Source organism: Taudactylus pleione, unplaced genomic scaffold, assembly GCF_031769625.1.
Source record: "Taudactylus pleione unplaced genomic scaffold, aTauple2 ptg000073l, whole genome shotgun sequence".
NCBI lineage: Eukaryota > Metazoa > Chordata > Amphibia > Anura > Myobatrachidae > Taudactylus > Taudactylus pleione.
In genome coordinates this window covers 2,260,999-2,273,547 of record NW_028284475.1, presented here as the reverse complement: position 1 = coordinate 2,273,547, position 12,549 = coordinate 2,260,999, and the positions used below count along the sequence as shown (strand labels likewise).

General features: G+C 45.3%; 1 protein-coding gene across 1 annotated transcript in view; it reads right to left on the bottom strand.

Annotated features, from left to right (window-relative positions):
* PCP4L1 (Purkinje cell protein 4 like 1) overlaps positions 1-12,289 on the bottom strand; it is a 74,513-nt gene extending 62,224 nt beyond the window's left edge. The window contains exon 1 of the mRNA XM_088467572.1: positions 12,178-12,289. Coding sequence (XP_088323698.1) covers positions 12,178-12,186 — 9 coding nt within the window. The 5' untranslated portion in view covers positions 12,187-12,289. The remainder of the gene's footprint in view (positions 1-12,177) is intronic.
* Positions 12,290-12,549: the final 260 nt, after the last annotated feature.

The window sequence follows — 12,549 nt, the reverse complement described above, 5'->3', positions numbered from 1 at the left end:
ACAATGTTTCCAAGGTAACGATGGCTGAACAGGTGTATCCATGTATACATCCCACACGGGGCTTGTTAGGTGGACATACGAGGTAATGGGAGAACATCATAAAACCTGACCACTCACACTGTTGGTGCATCTCCACCAAGGGGGAAGAATCTGCATCACAACAGGAGGGAAGAGGCACAATACCGAGCAGAGAGGGTCAAAAATATTCAAACCTCTTCCGCAAAATATTCGCCTCACTTTGGATGTGACCATAATTGAGTTGACCATTTTCATACCCCACCATAGGGATGGCCATCGAATCGCCACTGATTGTCTCCATCCATGGTGCCATCGGAACTATCGATGGGTATTACTGCAGTGTAACATGGGTACGGAGGAGGAAGGGGCGGGGCTAAGAACCATGCAATAGAAAATTAGAAATACATTGCTGCACCATTGATGGTGGAGAAACATCAGTCCTGATCCACAGATGGCACAACTTGATCGACCATCCAGTGACTTGTCAAACCATCATGTTGAAAAAGGAGAGAACTAATGCACTAATGCGCAGACTTTGGTCTTCCTGTTCCAAGATGGCCACAGAGTTCACTACTGAGCATGTGCAGGGGCCATCACATCTGTACTGTGTAGAGTGACATGGTGGGAGACAGGAGTCTCCAAATTAACTCCTATGACCTGGTTAATACCTGCATATAATGCTGTTCCAGATCCCTGCACCGCTACCCACAAGCAACATACACTCACCAGCTGGTCAGCTGTATAGAACCCCGCTCTGCTCAATTACCAGTGTGCATGTAACAGTGAGTACGGCTGTACATACTATATTTCAATTAACCAATACCACTGGTTAAGCAACTGGGCTGTTCATAGTTTGAGTCATTTGCTGGTGTGTGCCTACATAACTTTTCGATATCAACACCTGCACCCACATCTATTCCAACATATTGATGATTGCTAAGCATCGATGGTCGATAGCCATCACTAGCTCACATCCAACAATCCCTGATGCAGTGCAACAGGGGGTCCACCATTGGTTGCACACCAGAATAGGAACCGTCAGGCCTAAACTGGGACAGTTTAGAGGTATGCACATCTGACTGTCCAGCAGAAAATGAGCCCCGTGTGGTGTCACATGATTACCCTAGCCAGACTTCTCTGGTCCTTTAAAAAAGAACCCTAAACACCCCTGTAACTAGCAGAAGAATCCTGGGCCGGGACTCCCAGCGGCTGTTGGCAGTAACAAAGGCTCTAGATATGGGATAATATAAATACAGCTTCTCCTGCCTCTGTCTATTGTTATAAATTCATTTCCAACCATATCTCGCTCACTGTAACTTATTCCCATTTATTTGTAGAATCTCTGGACCGCAGGAAGAATTATTCTGCTCTCTCTCTATGAATGAACATTAGCTGTCTCTATTACTCTGCTGACTCTATGAATGAACATTAGCTGTCTCTATTACTCTGCTGTCTCTATGAATGCACGTGAGCTGTCTCTATTACTCTGCTGTCTCTATGAATGCACGTGAGCTGTCTCTATTATACGCCTTTCAGACATACAACCCGGGAAATTTCCTGCTCAGACCCGGGAATTTCTCCTGTGCAAATTCCCGGGTTTTTGGTCGAGACCCCCCTTTCACACTACAGTGTCTACCGGGGAAATTCCCAGGTAGACCCCTTTCAGACAAGAGCAGGGTTTTTCTGCTTACCTGCCTCTTCTCTGCAGTCTGCTCCTCCTAGCCTATCCCCTCTCTGGCTGATGATGATGATGTCATCATTCAGCAGCCAAAAGCCGGCCAATCAAAATGCAGTTGTTTTTTTTTAATTATAATTTTTTTTAACATTTATTTTAATTCCCTGGTGGTCCAGCTGGAGTGCGGGCGGCCCGCTGTGGCACAGCCGGCCGGTGCTGGGGGTGGTGAGCAGCAGCGCTGAGCGTCCTATAGGACGCTCTGCGCTGTCAGCTAGATGCAAAAACTGCTTGGTGCTGCCCGGGAGTAGTAAATTCCCGGGTAGCACCATTCAGACAGAAGCAGGGTAATTTCCCGGGACTTAAGTCCCGGGAAAAACCCTGGTTGATTGCAGGGACGGCTACCCGGGAACACGTTCCCGGGTAGGTACCTTTCACACAGACATGAGACCCGGGAATTTTGGCCGAGGCAGAACAAAATCCCGGGAATCTCAGTATGTCTGAAAGGGGTATTAATCTGGTCAGTTTATATAAATGAACATAAGCTGTCTCTATTATACTGTACTACTCTGCCTCTATGTAAATGTCTCTATTCACATGAACTAACTATATATCTGTACATTAGCTGTCTCTATTAATTTACTCGGTCTCTATATGAATGGATGGGAGCTGTCTTTTTTTTTATCTGCTCTGTCCCTGTAAACTGTCTATTTATTTATTACCAGTTATTTATATAGCGCACACAGATCCTGCAGCGCTTTACATAGAATAGTTAGCCATTCACATCAGTCCCTGGCCCAGTGGAGCTTACGCTCTATATTCCCTACCACATGCACCCATACATACACATGAGGGTTAATTTTTGCTGGGAGCCAATTAACCTACCAGTATATATTTGGAGTGTGGGAGGAAACCGGAGAACCCAAAGGAAACCCACACAAGCACAGGGAGAATATACAAACTCCACACATTTAGGGCCATGGTAGGAATCGAACCCACGACCTCAGTGCTGTGAGGCAGTAATGCCTCTACACCGTCTGCTGTCTCTATAACTATGAACTGTCTATTAATCTGCTGTCTCTATGTACATGAACTGTCTCTATTAACCTGCTCTGTCTCTATAAATATGAACTGTCTCTAATCGTCTTCTGTCTCTATGATTAACTATAAACTGTCTATTTATAGGCTGTCTCTATAAATAGTCTATTTATCTGCTGTCTCTATGAATAAACATGAACTGTCTCTAATAATTTGCGGTCTCTACAAATCAACATGAACTGTCTCTAATAATTTGTGGTCTCTATAAATAAACATGAACTGTCTCTAATAATCTGTCTCTATAAATAAACATGAACTGTCTCTAATAATTTGCTGTCTTTACAAATAAACATGAACTTCTCTAATAATCTACTGTCTCTATAAATAAACATGAACTGTCTCTAATAATCTACTGTCTCTATAAATAAACATGAACTGTCTCTAATAATCTACTGTCTCTATAAATAAACATGAACTGTCTCTAATAATCTGTCTCTATGAATAAACATTAACAGTCTCTATAAATAAACATAAACTGTCTCTAATCATTTGCAGTCTCTATAAATAAACATGGACTGTCTCTAATAATTTGCTGTCTATAAATAAACATGAACTGACTAATAATTTGCTGTCTATAAATAAACATGAACTGTCTCTAATAATTTGCAGTCTCTATGAATAGACATGAACTGTCTCTAATAATTTGCGGTCTATAAATAAACATAAACTGTCTCTAATAATTAGCAGTCTCTATAAATAAACATGAACTGTCTCTAATAATTTGCAGTCTCTATGAATAAACATGAACTGTCTCTAATAATCTGTCTCTATGAATAAACATGAACTGTCTCTAATAATTTGCAGTCTATATGAATAAACATGAACTGTCTCTAATAATCTGTCTCTATGAATAAACATGAACTGTCTCTAACAATTTGCTGTATCTCTGAATATACATGAACTGTCTCTAATAATTTGCTATCTCTATGAATAAACATGAACTGTCTCTAATAATTTGCTGTGTCTATGAATAAACATGAACTGTCTAATCATTTGCTGTCTCTATGAATAAACATGAACTGTCTCTAATAATCAGCTGTCTATAAATAAACATGAACTGTCTCCTTATGAATAAACAGGAACGGTCTCTTGTCTATGAATGAGCGGTCTCTATTAATCTTCAGGATAGGAGCCGTCTCTCTGTAACCTGCTCTATGACTGTACATTAGGAGTCTCTGACCTCTCATATTCAGGTGATTATAACCAGCTAGTGGGGGCAATTTGGCACCTTAGTAAAACCATTTAGTGCGCAAGGTAACACAGATAAATCGGGTAGAGCTAGGATCCAGCGTTACGAGGGGCCGCGTTGTACGCAAAGCGCTCAGTATTTGTCTGATACAGTGTATACAGAGATAATCAGTATTATTTCCCTGCATGCACCCACCCCCCACCCACCTAGTGCTCATTTTCCAGGGTTACTCATCCGCTAAGGGGTCCATTTATTAATGATCACATTTGCAATGCGATCTGGGCAATGATATTACTGCCCAGGCGTTATCCTGTTGTAACCTACTATGGGCTACACCATAGGCAAACGCAGGGGGGGGTTTCCGTCTGAATGGAAACCCCCCTCCCCAGCCCACACCATGACAACAATAGAAATAGTAATATAATAGATTGTTACTAGTGCTGCATGTTCTTCTCAGTATCACAAATGAAATAATTAGCACCACATTTGGATCTTTTAACATGTGTCAGCCAATAATAAATACACATGTGCACCAATTAGGAGATCTGGAAAACATGCACTGTTAGGGATGCACTGCTATAGAGCCCAATATGTACATATATGTCCAGGGCAGTGCTAGGTTCTTCTGTTGCTCCCCCAGACTCCCGGACTTGCTCCCATGCCCTAGAATGGTGGCCACATCTAATATAAATACATTCAGCTCAGGCAGGATGCCGCATCTAATGGGTTACTGTGATCACTGATCCTGTATATGCTGGAATTATGACACATAATACACTATGTATGATGCATATTAAAGCTGGATAAGTGCTAATTCTACCCTACTTATGGACTGGCCACACTCACTCTAAAATCAGGCATTTGGAAACCCCCCTCTAGAAATCCTGCGTTTGCCACTGCTACACGTTGTATAATTAGCTGGAACCCTCCCCGGGAATGGTGGCCGCACGTGCGCAGTAGCCCCGGCAGCTCTCCGGGCACATTGCAGGGACGAGCTCCTTTCGGAGCCCCTGTACCTGCGGGTGCCGGATAGTACATTCCAGCGCTATGATTACATTTGGCAATGCGATCATGGGTGGTAATGTCATGCCCATTGCAAATGCCATCATTTATAAATAGGCCCCTAAGAGAAGATTGAGAATATGCAAATTATTTATATTAGTTCTGCTGCTGCCTCATTAATGAAAAACAACAGTTATTCCAGCAACGCAAAGAGCTGTTTATATAAGGGCCACAACCTTGTTCCAACAAAGTAACGTGCTATTGTAGTGGGCAGAGATAGGAGGAGGAGAGGGGGGCTCTGAGGTTCATTTTTTCACAGTCGCTTAATACATATCATCTGAAATCTCTAGTTTACAAGTAGATGTAACACCTCCTCATTAGTGAATAAGGAGGAGTTACATTACATGCATTTTATACCCTTGTTCTGAAGCCCTACGTCATGTGGATGCAGGCTCCCTACGTTGTGTGGATGCAGGATCCCTACGTTGTGTGGAGGCAGGCTCCCTACGTTGTGTGGATGCAGGCTCCCTACGTTGTGTGGATGGAGGATCCCTACGTTGTGCTCCCTACGTTGTGTGGATGCAGGCGCCCTACGTTGTGTGGAGGCAGGCTCCCTACGTTGTGTGGATGCAGGCTCCCTACGTTGTGTGGAGGCAGGCTCCCTACGTTGTGTGGATGCAGGCGCCCTACGTTGTGTGGAGGCAGGCTCCCTACGTTGTGTGGATGCAGGCTCCCTACGTTGTGTGGAGGCAGGCTCCCTACGTTGTGTGGATGCAGGCGCCCTACGTTGTGTGGAGGCAGGCTCCCTACGATGTGTGGATGCAGGCTCCCTACGTTGTGTGGAGGCAGGCTCCCTACGTTGTGTGGATGCAGGCGCCCTACGTTGTGTGGAGGCAGGCTCCCTACGTTGTGTGGATGCAGGCTCCCTATGTTTTGTGGAGGCAGGCTCCCTACGTTGTGTGGATGCAGGCTCCCTACGTTGTGTGGAGGCAGGCTCCCTACGTTGTGTGGATGCAGGCTCCCTACGTTGTGTGGAGGCAGGATCCCTACGTTTTGTGGATGCAGGCTCCCTACGTTGTGTGGACGCAGGCATAAACTGAAGCTGCATTTCTTTGAGCTACGAGCTGCACGGTTATGTTGGAGAGCAATTGATGTAAGCCTGGCCACCTCCATACCTTGTAGTCAGCAGAACAGGTTACTGTAATGGAGCGTAGCTTTAACCCCTTCATCCCCCATGGCACGCTATCGTTGCATTTTGAGTGTAGCGTTTTCTCCTGCGATCCCCTTTGGGTTCCTCTAACTCAGAGATGGGCAGCAGGCAACCCCAGGGCCACACGTGGCCCTCTCAGCCTTGATTAAGGGTCATGTGTGGCCCTTGTGAAGGTTAGAGGGCCGCCCCCACGAAACGGGTCAGGCTGCCTATCACTGCTGTAATGGGACGTGGTAGCTCTAGGACTCGTTCCGCATAGGGTTGCTTCGGCCTTACCCAGGAATGTGACATGGAGGGTAACGCCAGAAGCTGACTGGTGGGTCGCGAACTCAGAAAACAAAAGCTTGCGCTGATCCATAGCAGTCAGTCAGCGAGCTCTGAATAATTTAGCGCAGGCTGTAGAGATGACTGGCAGAAATGTGTTACTAGGAAGTCACACCTGTGTTATTGTAATTCCCCACCTGTCATCACTAACAGAGAGAGATTACAGCCTACGTTCCACGTTCTGCCAGTTTTACATCTAATGTTGTAAGAGGACTCCAACCAAAGGAGCTTACAATCTAGTGAGAGGAGAGCGGCGGAAACCGCGACATACGTATTTAAAACATTACATAGCACAGACGGCCTGGTGCAGAGATTGACGCAATGCCGTCGTTTGTGCAGTTTGAGTGATTATCGGTAATCAGCGATTTGGCGTCCATCTTTAAATCAGGCCCAGAGTTCAGCTTGCTGTAAATGCCAATGTCATTTTATGCATGTTATTAGCGATGGGCAACTGCACAGTGCCACTTCTAGAGAAGTCTTCTTCTGCATCCTAGATGTAATACTCAGTAACTGATCTTATTCTGTATGGACAACTGCACCGCACTATTGGGCTGATTTAAGGCGGGTATCCGCTACGAGATCTGAAAACGACGGCACGATTACGACATTGTAATCGTTCAGTCGTTGGTCAGTCGTGCGATGAGCCTGCACTGAATGAGCAGTCGTTCAGTGCAGGGTCAATCAATCATCTGGAAACATGCTGAAACTAACGATATCGTCAGGATGACCAGCACGTTGGAAAGATGATAGATGTCTAAACGACCAGTGGGCACGCGCATCGCTGGTCGTTTTAGACACTTTTGCAAACGATTTACAAACGATGAACGATTTTAATCGTTCAACTTACTCGTCTAGTGGATACCCCCCTTTACAGTAGAGAGCAAAACAAAAAGATAAGGAGTAACTTTGCACATACACAAACCATGCATAATGCAAGGGCTGTATATACATTTATTTTATATTGCATGCAGGGTAAATACTGGCCGCTCCTGCATGTAGCCCACAGATGCTGGACAGCTTTATTCTTACACTGCAATTTACAGATCAGCTAACACATGCCCCTCTAAGGGGTAGATCCGTTTTCAAAGCCACTGATGATCAATGGTTTAGACAGATTGGTTTCAAACAGTAATAGTAATTCATACTAAATTAGGCTTGTTTAGCATTAATCACTATTGACGTTCATACTCCATCGGTCAAACCCGCCAACCATCAGTGAAATCGCCCTCCCCCCCTCCAAATCTCTTATCTATTCTAACGCTGCAGGGAAAACTTCTGTATACCAGATGGGTATGCATTCACTTTGTCGACATTCAAAATGTTGACAGTTATGATGTCGACATGGTCATCTAACATGCTGGCATCTGGAAAATGTCGACATATGCCATGTTGGCATAGCAGAAAATGTCGACATTAGGCGTAGGGGTTGCTCTTAGGGTTAGCGCTGTCAATATTGTGAGCAGATGGACATTTCATCAGCTGACATGCTAAACATGTCGGCATTTTCACCATGTCGATATTCTCATGTCAACATCATGAAAGTCACCATGGTGACTGTTCTGTATGGAGAACTGTAAAATGCCTGTGCCAAATGCAATTCTCAGTATCTGTCTTTATTCTTGTACATAGACAACTGTACAGTGCCACTTTCATATGCCCGCATTGCACAGGCACATTGTGAGTTACTTCAGCAAAAAAGGAAGCCCTCTAAGGGTTAATGTGCATTTCCAGAGGGGGGAGGGAGGTGCGTGGGCCGTTTCACAATGCACAAGGAGTTAGCACCTGTAGCGGATCATTGGGTAAACATGCCATGCATGATGGGGATTAACCCTTTCCACAGCGATACTGATCAGAACGCACTGCCTTGTACCCCTTACGTATCACAGTTCTTATGCACTCGTGTGAGTGGAGAAAACCATTCACCACTGAGGACTTTCTTACCCCTGTGCTGAGCCTATTTTGGCCCCTTTTTTTTTAGGCTAGTCTAATTCAAACATCAATATCAGTGATTTTATGCAGCAGCAAGACAAATACTACATTTGTTGAAGAGTTAAAAAAAAAAAATATATATGACTAGCTCGTTTATACCCCCCCAACACAGCGAACACAGTCTACCCAAAATGGCCGAAGAAGGTCGCTTTTAAAAATTTTAATTTCTACAAAGTAAACTAAAATCAAATGCATGTATTAGTTTTTTTTCTAATGACCCCTAAGGAATACTTTGTGGTTCTAGCGTCAGCATTAATTCACCTTTCTAAATCAGCAAAATGGAGGATCTTACACACAGGCGGTTATGAAACAAAATCTGCATTTGAAAATAATAATTCCTCTTTTCTCCTGCTATATAATATGGTAGCCCAACAAGCCAGACCGTTCTGAAAATTAGACAACGAACAGCACCGCATCAATTGAGGGCACCCGAGTTTAACGAAGGTTGGATTTAGGTAAATGCTGAGGATGAGCCCCACTCGTACTTAGAACTGAAGAGGTCAAACAAACAATCTCGCGGTGACTTGACCTTCTTCTCCTGACCTGTCCACCCTGGCCTTATTCCCTTAGTAGATACACTACTGCAGATTAATAGCTGAAAGTGTATCTGTTTGTACATACCAGCAGCAATGTGCTATCTGTCCCCATCCCTTTGCGCACAGTCTCCACTTCTTACGCAGAGTAGAAACGCAGGTCGGTTTGGCGAATGTATCTTGAGTGTACAAAGCCAACCCGTGTGGTTAAATGTGTACAATTCTGCATACAGATCAATAAACGCACTTAGGGCTTGATTTAGAGATGAGCGCAATGCCGATAATGACATAGTTGAGTGATTACCGATAAACTGCGCATACATCTAAGTTGCAAGGCATGTGCATCAAAGTACATTACCGCTGTCGCTCGCGATTATTTATTCGTAGTGTGATTGGCAGATATGGAGCGTTTGGGGAAGTCAACGAGAGTGTGGCAGCAAAAACGCAAGTGTGTCGCGAACGTTCTCTTTTCGGGGAGTGTAGCAGCCTGCATCTGCGATCCTGTATGCAATAAAAATGGCCCCTACTATGTTCCCTGTGATTTCTGTACTGCGCTTGCACAAAACTCCAGGAAAATGGATGCACCATTTTCTCTGTGATTTGCGGCATCTCCAACGGGCGACTCCAAAGTGGTTAGTATACTAAATGGGTGCAGGGTGTTGCGGTGTGGGCCCTTCCTGGACCCAGGGGCCCGAGTGTACCTCACAATCTGCACCCATTATTAATTATTCTGCTGACTCTGTCTCAGCCCCACCGTGTATCTAACGAATTCGGTATGATTTACCGCCGGCCGCAACTAATCTAATTCTACCCTGTAACCCTCCTTTAGGGTTCCAAACCCAAACCTCCTCCCCCTGTGCCTAAACCTAACCCCCCCTTCCCCGCCGCCTAAACCTAAGTCTCCCAGGGGGGTGCCTACTAACCCTAACCTCCTCACGGGGGTGCCTAACCCTCCCTCCCCCTAGCCTAACCCTAACATCCCTTGGGGGGGTGCATAACCCTAAGTCCCCCCCTGGGAGCCCCTAACCTAACCCACTCCCCCCGCGGCTGGACGCACCTGGCATCACTTCGATCGGGATGCTGGGCGCTGGTCTCCCGGCGTCGGTAAAATGACAGGCATCTAGATTTAGACGCCTGTCATTTAACCCTCGCCGGGATGAAGTAGTTGGGAAGCCGGCTGTCGGCATTGCGACGGCCGGCTCCCTGAACGTATACCGTGTATATAACATGGCTGCCTAGGAGGAGGGTGGAGAATCTCTTTCTTGCATCACTGCAGCAGTCTGAGCGGAAGACGTAACAAGCCATGGAGACAGATAAAGGGCAGAGAAAAGACCAACCAATCACCTTCTAACTGACATTTTTCTAGCATAGCCTGTAACGTAAGAAGCCGATTGGTTGGTACTTTCGCACTCTCCACTTTATCACTCTCCAAGACTTGATACATCTCCCCCTGTGCCTGAACGACATCCGGAGAATACAACTATAAACACAGAAGCATGAGCAGGGCAGTGCTGTCAAATGACGTATACAACTGACACACTATGCTTTGCTGCTTTTGCTTTTTGACCCATATAGACATGATTTCAGCCTTTCCCTCAGAGCCATATCACACATGTATTTTATTGCTGCCACATTCCAAAATGTGATCGCCTCCATCATTGCCTCCCTACCCTGGCTGCAAATGTTCCTCACAATTCTTTTGCATCATTAGCCCCAGGTTGTACACACACTAATCCGGATTCTGTGGCAGCACCTCTCTGCCTGCCCTGGTCTATTCTTTCATCCCCCCCGGGCCCCGGGGGCCCCGAACACTCCATTCAGTAAAAACTTTACCTCAGCAATCTGCGCCAGCTGGTGTCGCCTTGTTAACCTGCCAGTCACTGTGTGACCGGGTCAAGCACATTGCTAGGGGGACCCAGGATAGATTGCAGCTGAGTAACAGCAGCTCTGCTGCCTTGTAATGCGCTCGTGGAAACTGAGGAGTTAAAAGCAGCGATTCTGTAACTAGGGGGGAAACAAATGCATTTGGTAATTCCCAGCGCAGCCACGCAGAGTACTCTCTCTTAACCCTTTCAGTCCCAGAGTGTGCTGCTAAGAGGGGCCGGAGATCCTGTCCTCACATCTGGGAGTGCACGCTGCACACAATGTGTAATTATATATATATATATATTGCAGCTTAATATTCCACGTCCTCTAATTCTGCAAATCTCTAAATGAAAGTATATTGATAAAACAAACAACTGGGGTAAGCAGCACAGAATTACGCAGCCCCTCCGTCTGGTGGTGCAGAGACTACCCCCCCCCCCCTTCCTAATTACAGTAGCCACGGGATGAATGAATTCAAAAAATCCTGCAGGTGATAATTAAATGCCCACAGGTTCATTTACAGAACATTGCTAGATTCATATCATAGCTGTCACTTATGCAGCACTATACCGTGGAGACATAGAAGAAGCACTAAGAGGCCAGTAACTTGACACACTCCGATGTACGAGTGAGTCTGCCTGCAGGAGCTTACTATCTAATGTTATACGAGCCAAGGAAAAAGTATAGCATGAATGAATGCTGCCTAGCGTCAGACGCCAGTCTGACAACAATTAGGGAACCATCTGTATCCTCGCTTGTCTGTACACCTTTCACATTTTATACTGTATCTGTCCAACTAGCTGTCTATAGATATATACATACTTATTTATTCCTATCTGTTCCTCGCCTCTGTGTCTTTCCCCCATTTCATTCCCTAAATAATTATTTTTCACCCAGTCTCCAAATTCACCTCTTACAGCCTGGACCACTCCAGGAGCCTCCAGTTCAATACCTCCACTCTCTCTACCCACTTTCCCCTCTACCCGCTGTGCCCTCTCTCTTCATTGGCACTGCAGTCCAAGGCTGCTGACTCTTGTGCCCAGATGCCAGATGTGGTTATTGGATCCTTGCAGCAGGGTCTCACTTTGTCTACCCAAGAAACACTTCTATCCCAGAAAAGACTGCATTAAAATGTGTTCAGAATGTCAAGAGCAAGTCCACAGCGAGAGAACAGGTATTATCTGCTGTAAGATTATTACCAGACAGATAGATAGATAGATAGATAGATAGATAGATAGATAGATAGATAGATAGATAGATAGATAGATGCACTCACCTCACTCATGATGACACTGTACTACTGAGCTAATCTGTGTACCAGCTGCTGATCTATCCTTCGGTCTCTGCCCTCAGTTCTGGGATACAGTCTGCCTCTATCGCACACATACACACACACATATATATATCCCTATGGAGCCTGAGCTCCGGCTGTGAGTGACAGCTGTTGGCAGCCAATGGGAACTTCTTCAGTCATTTGCTGCATTCCCAAAAAAACAGTGCTCAGTGGCTGGTTGGTGAGAGGGTGCCACACAGCGAATACGCTTAGGCGCTTATGTTTAGATGTGTAGATGTTAAAGTGCTGAGTTTCTCTTCCAGGGGAAGGTATTTTATATTTTGAGGGGGGTATATTATAGAGGATTGAGGATTT